Source organism: Nuphar pumila, chromosome 13, assembly GCF_984573655.1.
Source record: "Nuphar pumila chromosome 13, dmNupPumi1.hap1.1, whole genome shotgun sequence".
Classification (NCBI taxonomy): Eukaryota; Viridiplantae; Streptophyta; class Magnoliopsida; order Nymphaeales; family Nymphaeaceae; genus Nuphar; species Nuphar pumila.
This window is the reverse complement of record NC_143261.1, coordinates 76,192,276-76,206,356: the sequence shown is the minus strand read 5'-3', so window position 1 is coordinate 76,206,356 and position 14,081 is coordinate 76,192,276. Positions and strand designations below refer to the sequence as shown.

Here is a 14,081-nt window from a genome sequence, read left to right as displayed (position 1 = left end):
TATTACGGAGGTGGATGCGTTCAATAATGTGCCCTGTGCGTGACGATGTTTATGTGGATGGTTAGATCTTGGCTGCTTCATGATTCTTTTACATTCATACAGGTTTGGTTTGGAGAGTAATTGTCTTGTCGTCACTCATTGATAGTGTGAAAGTGGTCACAGTTTCGGACTGGATCCAACCTAAAAGGTAGAACCAACTCACATTATTGAATATGACCCAAGAATGGGTTCACTTTCATATTCAGGCCAGACCTGGCATAGTCTTGATGGATGCTGTCAGTCCCATTGCAAAACTCTGTATAAAACAGTTCTTTTTCAATAAAATTTTGAAAACAAAAAAAAAATAGAAACCCAGTCTTTTTTTAAAAGCCTGGGAAAAAGGCTCGTTCATTTGATGGAAAAGTTTAGAACTTGAAAATTTACATTTATAAACAATACTCTTTTAAAAACTGAAATTTGGATTCAATTTTATTGGATCATGCTGGTTCTTAAATTTGAATCCCTTATTGCCTATGACTTGACTTTCAAGGAAAAATCTTGTATATGTTTGGTTTTTGGAGCATGTTAAAATAAAACTAAATTAAACCTGCCTATACTGTTAGCTGATCTTTTTGTATTTTTTTATTACACTTTCTTTTCGTCATAAAAAAACAATACATAATGATAAACATGAGCAAGAAAGTCAGTGAGTTTGTATAGACTTCAAATGCAAACTAATTCGATTAAAAAGAAAATTGAAAGACACACCATGGATCATTATTTAACAAAGACATGAGAGATACAAAAGGTGTGGACAGAAAAAGGCCACACCCCACATTAGCATGTTAGTCATGCAACAATTTTCCACCTCTCCATGAGTTCCAAGAGTGTCCTGTGAGAATCCCCACCTGGACCAACTGACTTCGTGGCCTCTTCTCTCACACGCTCAGCCCCTTCTCTCACATGCTTGTCCCCCATCCACGCATTGAGAAGCCTACCAATTTCCTCCCCCTTAACCAGCCCTCCATCCCCTCTCCAATTCCTTTCCCAAACACCTCTCCCACCGCCCTCCACAACCATAGCATTAAACATCTGGTCCCCAGACTGTGGCCAAGCAAATATGGGCACCCCATGCCACATTGCCTCTGTCACAGAGTTCCATCCACAGTGACTAAGGAATCCACCAACTGCAAAATGGCCTAAAACTCCCCCCTGATCAACCCAATGGTTTAAAATTAAGCCTCTCTCCCTCACTCTCTCAATGAACCCATCAGGCAATACATTCTGCACCCCAACTTGGCCCTCCTCCTTGTCTACAATCTTAGTCTTTATCACCCACAAGAACTTGCAGCCAGACTTCTCAAGACCAAAAGCCAACTCCATGATCTGTTGAGGACTCAAGGCATGGCGACTCCCAAAGCTGACATACAACACAGAATGTTCCTCCTGCTCATCCAACCAGTTAGACACATGGTCCTGGCCATTACCATCTATTGTTATTGGGAAGTGACCGACAAATGGTCCTATAGGGAACACTCTTGGCATCCCTGCTATCACTTTGCCATGGTTCAGTGCTTCTATATTTGATCCTTCTAGCTTGTAAAACGTGTTGGCAATCACCCCATCTGCTTTTATGAGAGCTTGGCAGTTCTTGAGGACTTGAACGGTGAAGACATGGCTGGGGATCTTCAGTGCCGGCGGGAAGCAGTAAGACGGGAACGTTCCGATCGCCGGAATCCGAAACTCGTCCCCGTCATCGGATTCGAAGGGAGCGGCAGCGTTCGACAAGTAGACAGTGAAAGCAAGCATGGTGGCAGAGGATGTGAAAAGGATGTAGTTGGGAATCTTGAGCTCAGAAGCAATGTCACATGTGCAAGATGCAAGGACTATGTCTGAGATGAGTGCTGAAATTGGGGTGTTGGCTGCAATGTCCCTAAGAAGAGGGTGAAGTGTGTGTGAGGAGAGGCGGAGGGACTCATACTGAAGGTGGAATGGATCGGTGGTCTTGTGGAGAGATGGGTCATAGTGCAAGGAAAGGGGATGATATTGCAAAGATCTTATGGAAGGGTAGGAAGAGAGGAGTGCACAGATGTACTGTGACTCAACATTGGAGATGGTTGAGTTGGTGGTGATGAAGATGATGCTGAGGCCATGTTGGGAAAGCGCAACTGCAAGGCTGATGAAGGGAGAGAGGTGGCCCATGCCTGCACTAGGCAGCAGAACAATGGACGGTTTCCCACTGTCCATCACTACTGCCAATGGTGTTTTTTTTTAGGAATGGTGATAGAATACAGTGTGAAATGAGCAGAAAGAATGATGGTGAATGGGGAGCCAAGGGTGCAAAGCACTAATCAGAGGAGCAATATAAAGCGAAGCAGGTTATATGTTCCCCCCCCAAATAGGGCATCTCATGCTTGGGGGTCCCAAAAATCACCACGTATTTAAGCCTGTGTGTCTCGTATCCCCATGTTTGTTAGCATTAATTAGCATTGGAGTTTGATGCGATTGCAAAGACTTAAGTACCCTCTCCTCCATTGGTGCCAAAAAAAATAACGATTCTAGAAAATGAGTGATTGTAAAGACTTAAGTACCCCGAAGATGATTATTTAAGACCCAGTCTCTGCACTGCAGGATTATCTGAGAAAGAAATCTCTCCTGGAAGAGGCCATGAACATCAACCCTCTCACTCTCTTCCTCCCTTCTCTTTCTGCTTCTATGCACACCCAGTAAAAGATCCTACATTGCTCCATCAAGCACCGACTAACCTTCACATTGACTGTTGTGGAGCCTGATTCAGAGTTTTTACCCTTACAAGAGAAGGGTTTGGGGGCTCCTCCCAGCGTGGGTAGCATCATTCAACTAAATGAGTTGTGGATCCTGATTCAGAGTTTTTACCCTTACAGGAGAAGGGTCTGGGAGCTCCTCCTAGCGTGGGTAGCATCATTCAACTTGAACAATTGTGGAGCCTGATTCAGAGTTTTTACCCTTACAGAAGGGGGGTCTGAGGGCTCCTCCCAGCGTGGGTAGCATCATTCAACTTGATGAGTTGTGGAGCTTGATTCAGAGTTTTTGCCCTTATAGGAGGAGGGTTTGGGGGCTCCTCCCAGCGTGGATAGCATCGTTCAACTTGATTCGTTGTGGAGCCTGATTCAGAGTTTTTGCCCTTATAGGAGGGGGGTTTGGGGGCTTCTCCCAGCGTGGGTAGCATCGTTCAACTTGATTTGTTGTAGAGCCTGATTTAGAGTTTTTTCCCTTACAAGAGGGAGGTCCGGGGGCTCCCCCTTGCGCGGGACAGCGGGCGGGGGTCTAGGGGGGCCGCCCCTGGCGGGGGGCAGCGCCCCCCGGATGAAATTTTTTTGGGGCCTTGTATACTTTTTTTATTTTCTTTCCCTCTTTTAACTATCGAAAAAGAGCAATAAAGTGTTTTGTTTAATCGTGGGGCTCATGTTTCCTTCGATTGTTTCTTGCTCGAGGTTTTCGTAACACTCCTTCCCACGATTTTTCTATTTTTCTTTTTCTGTTTCTTTCCCACGATTTTTACAATGACTCTTCTACAATGATTTTTAGTGTTGTCGGGTCTCCAACGAGCCCCACAACAATTTATAGTGTTGTCCGGTCTTCCAACAACGATTTGTAGTATTATCAGGTCTTCTTACAACAATTTATAGTGTTGTCGGGTCTCCAACGAGCCCCACAATGATTTATAGTGTTGTCTGGTCTTCCAACAACGATTTATAGTATTGTCAGGCCTTCTTACAATGATTTATAGTGTTTTCGGGTCTCCAACGAGCCCCACAATGATTTATAGTGTTATCCGGCCTTTCAACAACGATTTGTAGTATTGTTGGGCTATACTACAACGATTTGTAGTATTTTTGGGTCTCCAACGAGCCTAATAACGATTTATAGTGTTATTGGATCTCACTATAGCGATTTGTAGTGTCTTCCGCAAATCACTATAGCGATTTGTAGTGTTATTCAGTAAGCAAATCGTTGTAAATCGCTACCCGAATTAGGACCAACTTGTCAAGGCCATATCTCCCTAACCGAAGGTCATATTCTAAATCCGTAAAAAGTGGTGTCTTTGTTATTGAGTCTAGTTTATTTCTGTAAATTTTCAGTGATTTCTATTGTCATTTCATTCTCCATTTTAACTAAAAACCAGACCCCTATTATTCTATGTTATTTGAGTTGCACAACACCATTCTCACTTGACATCCACATCTTGATTCTGGCATGCTCCTTCTTGGAAGGCCGGATAACACTATAAATCGTTGTGGGGCTCGTTGGAGACCCAAAAACACTATAAATCACTGTAGAAAGGCCCGACAATACTATAAATCACTGTTGGAAGACCTGAATGTGTGTTATCTATATTTTTTCTTCCATTGTTCTATGTTCATAGGATCTTTTAAGGTTATCTCTACTCTGAATCTATGTAGACTGAACAAAGAAACATGAATTTTAATGCACATCATTATACCAAAAAAAATAGAGACAACTTTAAGCATTGCATTTAGATCCTCATGTTTAATTTTTTTTATGCAGGTGTGGGCACGTGCATAGAGATCCTCTACCTGGATTTGGATGCGTTTGCTTTGTCCTTGTTTTTTCTTCGATGAAAAGAAAGTGAATGAAAAAAGGTGTATCATGTATTTTAGTGTTTGATTGATGATTTGGAGTTTATAACAATTGAAGTTTATTTTCTGTTTCTACTATTTAGGTTGAGCAAAAATAAAATAGTTTGTTGATCAAACATAAGATGTTTGTGTTTGAGGATATAGTGCACATTATTACATTTTACTGATTATCAATGAAACTTCTTATTGTGCATTATTAAAATTATTGTTATGGACTATTTTCAATTGTATATGCCTAATTATTTGAATTAAAGAACAATTTCTATAATAACAGAAAAATCTAAAATTTGGATTGAAGTTTGAAGTGTTATGTAATAGCAGAGTTTGGAGCGTTATATTTTTCTGTAATAATTAAAGTGTTATGTAATAATTGAAGTGTTCTATAATAATCAAATAGCATTTTCTGTAAAAACACAGAAATTTGTATAATTTCATGCAAATTTCCCAAGAATTGAACGACTTTTCAAATAACTATGCAAAATTTCTATGAAAATTCACATGATTTTATGCACGTTTTCTTCTAATTGAGCAACTTTTCATCAAACTATGTGGAAATTCTATGTAAATTTACACAACTCTATGAGAGTTTTCTTCTAATTGTGTGAATTTTCATCAAACTATGCATAAGTTCTATACAAATTCGCACAATTTCATGCAATTTTCTTTTTAATTAAGCAAATTTCTATCAAACTATGCAGAGGTTCTTTGCAAATTTGCACGATTCCATGTGATTTTCCTTCTAATTGAGCATTTTTTTGTCAAACTATGTAAAAGTTTTATGCAAATTCACGCGATTCTATGCAATTTTCTTTCTAATTGAGTGAATATCTATCAAATTATGTGGTAGTTCTATGCAAATTCGCATGATTCCATGAAAGAACCGTGCCAGTAAAAATATAATTTTTTTAAAAAAGAGACTTTTGCCAACGATATTTGTCGTCAACTATATCAAAGTTAATACTTACGATATTTATCGTTGATTTTTTTAATATAACCGACAATATTTATCATTGGCTATTTGAACATATATAACTTTTCAATATATATACAACGATAATTATCGTTGACTTTTAATATATAGGCAACAATAATTATCATTGGTTTTAATTAGTATATCCGACGATAAATATCACATTTAATTACTATTACCGACAACATTCTAGAGTCAACCGTTTTATACTGACTATATCATATCGTCAAATTTATTTTCAAGTACATGATGATTTATAAATATCATCAAAGTTAGTAATATAAATGGCCATAAAAAGCTGACGACACAGGTGATAATATTTATCGTTGTTTATGTTATTGGGTACCATAAATCATATATTATCGACGATAAATATCATCGGCAATAACCAATTTTCTTATAGTGTCTGACTCTTGAGTAAGAGTATATGAACAAAGATAAGATGGGAGAAGTTATGAACACACAAGCATATTTCTTGAGTATTGGCAAGGGCCCAATCTTTAAGAAATTCAAGAAGAATTTCAAGGGGTGTCATATGCAAAACAAGAATCCATGAGCAATAATAAAAGGGTTCTTACTTTTCTTGTGTAAAACCTGAGATTTCAATAAGGACTCTCTGAACATATCCAAGAAGGAAAATCCATCAAAACAAACAATATAAGAGTGTGAAGTGAGTTGCATAGTATCTGAGTCACTAATCACAGATGACGACCTCCCAAGATGGTGAATAGACTCATAGAAGACATGACACATTGTCAAGACAATGGAAGAGCTTGTGAAATTGAAGGAGTTTAAGCCAGGTGACCACATGGTGTATATAGAAAATAACACCTACAATGATATGGTCGGGATAGAAACCCATAGGCTTCAATTTGAAGAGATCAGTCTACTATTGACTAATGTATTATATATACCTTCCACAAGAAAGAATATTTTATTTGTAGTAGGTTTTGTCAAAAAAGGCTTCAAAATTCGTTTTTATGATGATAAGGTCACATTTTGAACTTGAGAAAGTGAAACTCAGGGGTCACTATGATGCTAACCATGACCTTTTTCATCTAAATGTAACTTCTTTAATGAATAAAACGATTATAGTTTCTGAGTACATTGATTTTGCATCAAATGTGTATGCATATATATGACATTTAAGGTTAGGGCATGTGAATGTTAATAAAATGAAAAAGAATAATTAGCATGAGGTTATTACCTTTACTTAAAAATGTAAATCTTAAAAAAATATAAACCATGCATATCTAAAAAAATGACTAGAAAACCTTTTTCTAAAGGTAGAAAGGCCTCTAAATTGATAGCAATAGTGTATATTGATATATGTGAGCTCTTGATAGTAGAAACACATAAAAGAAAATCATATTTTATAGCATTTATAGATGACAATTTAAGGTATGGTTATATCTACCTAATTTTAAGAAAGTCGAAAGCTCTAGAAATGTTTAAGCCATATAAACATAAAGTTAAAATGTTACTGTGAAGAAAAATCCAAGCTATTATATTTGATCGGGGTGGTGAATATAATGCTGATAAGTTTGAGTCTCACTCTTGTGATAATAACATAACTTCATACAACTATGTCTTATACACTACAACAAAATGGTGTATGGTGTAACAGAGAGAATGAATAGAACCCTAATGGATATGACAAGATCTATATTGGTGCATCCAAGCCTTTCCAAGAAGTTTTGAAGAAAAATAATAAGCACTATCATGTATATTTTGAATATGGTTCATTCTAAAGTTGTAGAGCTTACACCTTATGAATTGTGTACTGACATGACGCCAGATTTAAGTCATCTATGAGAGTTGGGTCCCCTATGCATGTGCTGATTCATAGTCAAATGAGGGACAAGTTAGATAGTAAAATCATGAAGTGCATCTTTATGAGGTGACCAAAAGAATCAAAGTGATATAGATTATATAATCCTGAGAAAGGATTTATAGAAAGTAATGTAGTAGAATTATTGAAAAGTAAAAAAGGTGGTTTTGATCTTTGAAGATTATGAAATCTCTCTTGATATCATAAATAATTTCGGGGTACCTATTCAAGAGTTTGAGCATAGTGATGTAATTGTGAATGACAAGCAGTCTTCAAAACCTGTGATCGGGCAGAAAAGGTCAAGAGCTCTGTCTTCTTATTTAGATGGTTATTATATTTTCTTATTATTCCATGAATTTAGATGAAACTCTTGATAATTTAAGTTTTAATAATGCAGTTGTCTCAAATGAATCTTAACATTGAATAGATACAATGAAAGATGAGTTTGATTCCATAAAAATGAATGGAGTTTAGGAACTAACAACATTGTATGAGGGATACAAAGCAATTGGCAATAAGTGAGTTCTCAAAAAAAAAAAAAAAACTCAAGGTTGATGGAACTATCGATAAGTTAAAGGAAAAATTTGTTGTGAAAGATTATTCTCAATATGAGGGTATAGATTACGAATAAATATATTTTTCTGTAGTAAAATTTATTTTTATTCTTATTATTTTGACATTAGTGACTTATTTTGCTCTTGACCTGTATCAAATGGATGTGAAAAAAACTTTTTTGAACTATGAATTAAAATAAACTATATTTATACAACAACCAAAAGACTTTGAAATTGAAGGTCAAGAAGATAAAATATACAAGTTGAATAAATCTTCATATGGCCTTAAGTAGTCACCTAAGCAGTTATATTTAATATTTCATAAGCTCATAACCAAGTTAGGTTGTGGGGCCAATAATTTGGACCATTGTGTATATGCCAAGAAATATGAAAAAGTTTATTATTTTATCTCTTTATGTTGATGACATATTAATTACAGAAAATAATATAAAAATGATAAATAAAACTAAGTTTTGGTTGAAATCTCAAATTGAGATGAATGATATGGGTGAAGCCTCATATATCCTTAGAATTAAAATAAAAAAAGATAAAAAATCAAGATTGTTATAGCTTAGTTAATAGAAGTATCTTGATCACATTCTAAAGAGATTTAGAATTAAAAGTACCAAAACAAAAATAACTCATGTGATTAAAGGCCTAAGACTAATAAAAAATGACTAGCTAAAAGATGAAAAAGAAAAGTTAGATGTTCCCTATGCTCAAGCAATTGGAAGCATGTTAGACTTGATTTAAGTTTTGTTGTGAGTTTAGTAAGTAGATACCAAAGAAATCGTGGGCTCTCTCAAGGAAAACAATAAAAATAATATTTCAATATCTAAAAGGAACTAAAGAACTCAAGCTATGCTATTTGGCAAATAGGCTAAAACTTGTAGATTATTTTGATGCAAATTTTGCTGGTGATAGAGACTAAGCAAAATCCACCTCTGGCTATGTATTTATCTTAAGAGGTGAGACAATTGATGGTTTTGCAAAAAACACCCTTTCAGGTGAATATATGGCCCTTGGAGTTGGATTTACCAACACAGAAGTCAATCAATTCTACAAATTTTGGATTTATAGAAATCGTGAAAGGCAAGTGGTTATAATTTAGAGCAAATTGTTTGTGGCGATTTTCTGTGTAATACATGTCCAAAACCCTGGTTCACCCTTTTACATGCATTAATCGATTCTTTCACATGTTATACATCTATTATTGCAAGGCTGAAGCCAACATGAAGCTATCCCCTTTGGGCAAGAAGGGAGTACTTGCAGAGTTGTATACAGAGGACTGAAACAAAGTTGTGATCAACATAGTACCTGTTGCCCATAACGAGATGTCCAAATTAAGGTGGTGGTTTCCCTTAGCCACTGAAAAACAACTCTCAATCAACAAAAGTAAGGAAAGATCACTTTTTTGTTGTATTGTATAGTTCACCGTGGGCTTAAGCTCATGGTGTTGCACAATAACTTTCTGTGTTTTGTGTGGGAAGAGTACTTTGTCAACTACTTAGCCCCTGAGTACTCTCTCTATTTCATCTCCCTTTCTCTAGAGAGAGAGAGATGCCTACTTGTCTCCACTAAGCTTTTTACAAGCTTGGAAACATCCTTCCCTTGATCTCTCAATCCTCATTCCCTCTCCCAAATCCTTCCAAAAGCATACTACAACTTATGTATAATTAAACTCGAGCTTATTTTTCAAAAAATGATTATACTATTCTCTAAAAATGGTATGTTCTCACAAAAACCCACAAATATGCTAAAATTCTGTGCATGTCCAAAATCATTTATTGTCAGCTTTTTAGGACTATTTTTATCATTATAACATATTTGCACAAACATCATGACATTCATATAAATATGTTGTGAACCTTCGAATATAGTTAAAATTATAGAAAAAATTCACAATATATATGCCCACACCTCTTTACGTTGGCACAAATATGTTGTAAACCTCCCAATATGATTAAAATCACTAAAGAGATTTGTAATATATTTGTGTAGACATCCTCACATTCATACAAATATATTGTGATATGGTTAAAATCACTTAAAAGATTCATGACATTTGTGCGAACCTCCTCATGTTCGTATAAATAGGTTTCAAACTTCCAACTATAATTAAAATCACTAAAGAAATTTGCAACAAATTTGTGTGAACTTCCTCATGTTTGCATAAAGATGTTGTGAACCTCCAAATATGGTTAAAATCAAACTAAGGTGATTCATAACATATTTGTGCGAACTTCCTTATATTCGCACAAATATGTTGCGAACATCTAAATATGGTTAAAATTAAACTAAGAAGATTTATAATATATTTGTGTGAACCTCCTCGTGTTCATACAAATATGTTGTGAACCTTCAAATATAGTTAAAATCAATGAGAAGATTCACAATATATTTGTGTGAAGCTCCTCACGTTCGTACAAATATGTTGTGAACCTCTTAATATGATCAAAATAATTGAAGAGATTGACAACATATTTGTGCAGACCTCTTCACATTCACACAAGTATGTTGCAAACCTTTGAATATGATTAAAATCACCGAAAAGATTCATAGTATAGTCACAAAAAAATATAAGTATTTATATTAGTATGAAATTATGCAGTTATAAGATGTCAAGGTATTATGCGTGAATGTCGAAAGGTCTATGTAAATATCATGTGAATATCCTTAGTTTTATTTTAATCTTTCAAAAGTTTGCAAGATATTTGTGCAAATGGCGGCAAGTCCACACAAATTTCATGTAAAACTCCTTTGATTGATTCTAATCTTTCATAAGTTCGCAAGATATTTATGTGAATTTCGGTAGATTCTTGTAAATATCATGTGAATTTTCTTAGTTTAATTTTAACCATATTTAGAGGTTTACAACATATTTGTGTGAATTTGAAGAGGTTTACACAAATATATTGTGAATCTCTTCAATGATTTTTATCATTTTTGGAGGTTTGCAATATATGTGTGCGAACATATGGAGATCTGCACAAATATATTGCAAATCTCCTTTGTGATTTTAACCATAGTTAGAGGTTCACAATATATTTGTGTGAACGTGAGGATGTCCAAACAAATATATTGTTAATCTCCTTGATAACTTTAACCATATTCGGAGGTTCACAATATATTTATGCGAACATCGGCAGACCCACATAAATATCACGTGAATCTCTTTAGTTTGATTTTAACCATATTCAGAGGTTTACAACATATTTGCGTAAATGGTTGAAGGTTTGCGCATATGTGTTATGAATCTCCTTAATAATAACTATATTCAAATATTTGTAATATATTTGTACAAATGTGAGGAGGTCCACACAAATATATTGTGAATCTCTTCGGTGATTTTAACCATATTTTGGGGTTTGCAATATGTTTATGTGAATATCAAGAGGTCCATACAAAAATATTGTGAATATATTCAATAATTTTAATTATATTTAAAGATTTGCATCATATTTGTTGGAACATCAGGAGTCCGCACAAATATGCTGCAAAAGGTAAAATGGTCTGAAAATGTTGAAAATCAATGATTTTGTACGTGTGAAGGATTTTGGCATATTTGTGGGTGATTTGCAAGAACACACCATTTTTATAGGTCTGTAGGGTCATTTTAGCTTATTTTTTCTTCGTGTCCCACACTGCCAAATCAATCAAAGTCTTCAATATTTATGAGTGTCGGTCATTGAACGCGATCAGTATTACGGAGGTGGATGCGTTCAATAATGTGCCCTGTGCGTGACGATGTTTATGTGGATGGTTAGATCTTGGCTGCTTCATGATTCTTTTACATTCATACAGGTTTGGTTTGGAGAGTAATTGTCTTGTCGTCACTCATTGATAGTGTGAAAGTGGTCACAGTTTCGGACTGGATCCAACCTAAAAGGTAGAACCAACTCACATTATTGAATATGACCCAAGAATGGGTTCACTTTCATATTCAGGCCAGACCTGGCATAGTCTTGATGGATGCTGTCAGTCCCATTGCAAAACTCTGTATAAAACAGTTCTTTTTCAATAAAATTTTGAAAACAAAAAAAAAATAGAAACCCAGTCTTTTTTTAAAAGCCTGGGAAAAAGGCTCGTTCATTTGATGGAAAAGTTTAGAACTTGAAAATTTACATTTATAAACAATACTCTTTTAAAAACTGAAATTTGGATTCAATTTTATTGGATCATGCTGGTTCTTAAATTTGAATCCCTTATTGCCTATGACTTGACTTTCAAGGAAAAATCTTGTATATGTTTGGTTTTTGGAGCATGTTAAAATAAAACTAAATTAAACCTGCCTATACTGTTAGCTGATCTTTTTGTATTTTTTTATTACACTTTCTTTTCGTCATAAAAAAACAATACATAATGATAAACATGAGCAAGAAAGTCAGTGAGTTTGTATAGACTTCAAATGCAAACTAATTCGATTAAAAAGAAAATTGAAAGCCACACCATGGATAATTATTTAACAAAGACATGAGAGATACAAAAGGTGTGGACAGAAAAAGGCCACACCCCACATTAGCATGTTAGTCATGCAACAATTTTCCACCTCTCCATGAGTTCCAAGAGTGTCCTGTGAGAATCCCCACCTGGACCAACTGACTTCGTGGCCTCTTCTCTCACACGCTCAGCCCCTTCTCTCACATGCTTGTCCCCCATCCACGCATTGAGAAGCCTACCAATTTCCTCCCCCTTAACCAGCCCTCCATCCCCTCTCCAATTCCTTTCCCAAACACCTCTCTCACCGCCCTCCACAACCATAGCATTTAACATCTGGTCCCCAAACTGTGGCCAAGCAAATATGGGCACCCCATGCCACATTGCCTCTGTCACAGAGTTCCATCCACAGTGACTAAGGAATCCACCAACTGCAAAATGGCCCAAAACTCCCCCTTGATCAACCCAATTGTTTAAAATTAAGCCTCTCCCCCTCACTCTCTCAATGAACCCATCAGGCAATACATTCTGCACCCCAACTTGGCCCTCCTCCTTGTCTACAATCTTAGTCTTTATCACCCACAAGAACTTGCAGCCAGACTTCTCAAGACCAAAAGCCAACTCCATGATCTGTTGAGGACTCAAGGCATGGCGACTCCCAAAGCTGACATACAACACAGAATGTTCCTCCTGCTCATCCAACCAGTTAGACACCTGGTCCTGGCCATTACCATCTATTGTTATTGGGAAGTGACCGACAAATGGGCCTATAGGGAACACTCTTGGCATCCCTGCTATCACTTTGCCATGGTTCAGTGCTTCTATATTTGATCCTTCTAGCTTGTAAAACGTGTTGGCAATCACCCCATCTGCTTTTATGAGAGCTTGGCAGTTCTTGAGGACTTGAACGGTGAAGACATGGCTGGGGATCTTCAGTGCCGGCGGGAAGCAGTAAGGCGGGAACGTTCCGATCCCCGGAATCCGAAACTCGTCCCCGTCATCGGATTCGAAGGGAGCGGCAGCGTTCGACAAGTAGACAGTGAAAGCAAGCATGGTGGCAGAGGATGTGAAAAGGATGTAGTTGGGAATCTTGAGCTCAGAAGCAATGTCACATGTGCAAGATGCAAGGACTATGTCTGAGATGAGTGCTGAAATTGGGGTGTTAGCTGCAATGTCCCTAAGGAGAGGGTGAAGTGTGTGTGAGGAGAGGCGGATGGACTCATACTGAAGGTGGAATGGATCGGTGGTCTTGTGGAGAGATGGGTCAGAGTGCAAGGAAAGGGGATGATATTGCAGAGATCTTATGGAAGGGTAGGAAGAGAGGAGTGCAGAGATGTACTGTGACTCAACATTGGAGATGGTTGAGTTGGTGGTGATGAAGATGATGCTGAGGCCATGTTGGGAAAGCGCAGCTGCAAGGCTGATGAAGGGAGAGAGGTGGCCCATGCCTGCACTAGGCAGCAGAACAATGGACGGTTTCCCACTGTCCATCACTACTGCCAATGGTGTTTTTTTGAGGAATGGTGATAGAATACAAAGTGTGAAATGAGAAGAATGATGGTGAATGGGGAACCAAGGGTGCAAAGCACTAATCAGAGGAGCAATATAAAGTGATGGTGAGTCACTGAAAAGAGGAAGGTTATCTGTGCAAGTAATTTATCCAATGGTAA

General features: G+C 36.7%; 1 protein-coding gene and 1 pseudogene across 1 annotated transcript; both read right to left on the bottom strand.

Moving 5' to 3' along the window:
• Window positions 1-828: 828 nt before the first annotated feature.
• On the bottom strand, window positions 829-2,226 carry LOC149818769 (UDP-glycosyltransferase 708G1 pseudogene; annotated as a pseudogene).
• A 10,278-nt stretch (window positions 2,227-12,504) lies between these two features.
• On the bottom strand, window positions 12,505-13,902 carry LOC149818768 (UDP-glycosyltransferase 708G1-like). Its single transcript, XM_089986291.1, has one exon. The coding sequence runs from the start codon at window positions 13,900-13,902 to the stop codon at window positions 12,505-12,507; it is 1,398 nt and encodes a 465-aa protein (XP_089842417.1).
• Between the last annotated feature and the right edge of the window lie 179 nt (window positions 13,903-14,081).

What these genes read in the sequence shown, in the direction of transcription:
- LOC149818768 (XM_089986291.1), bottom strand. Translation starts at nt 13,902, where the DNA reads ATGGACAGTGGGAAACCGTCCATTGTTCTGCTGCCTAGTGCAGGCATG.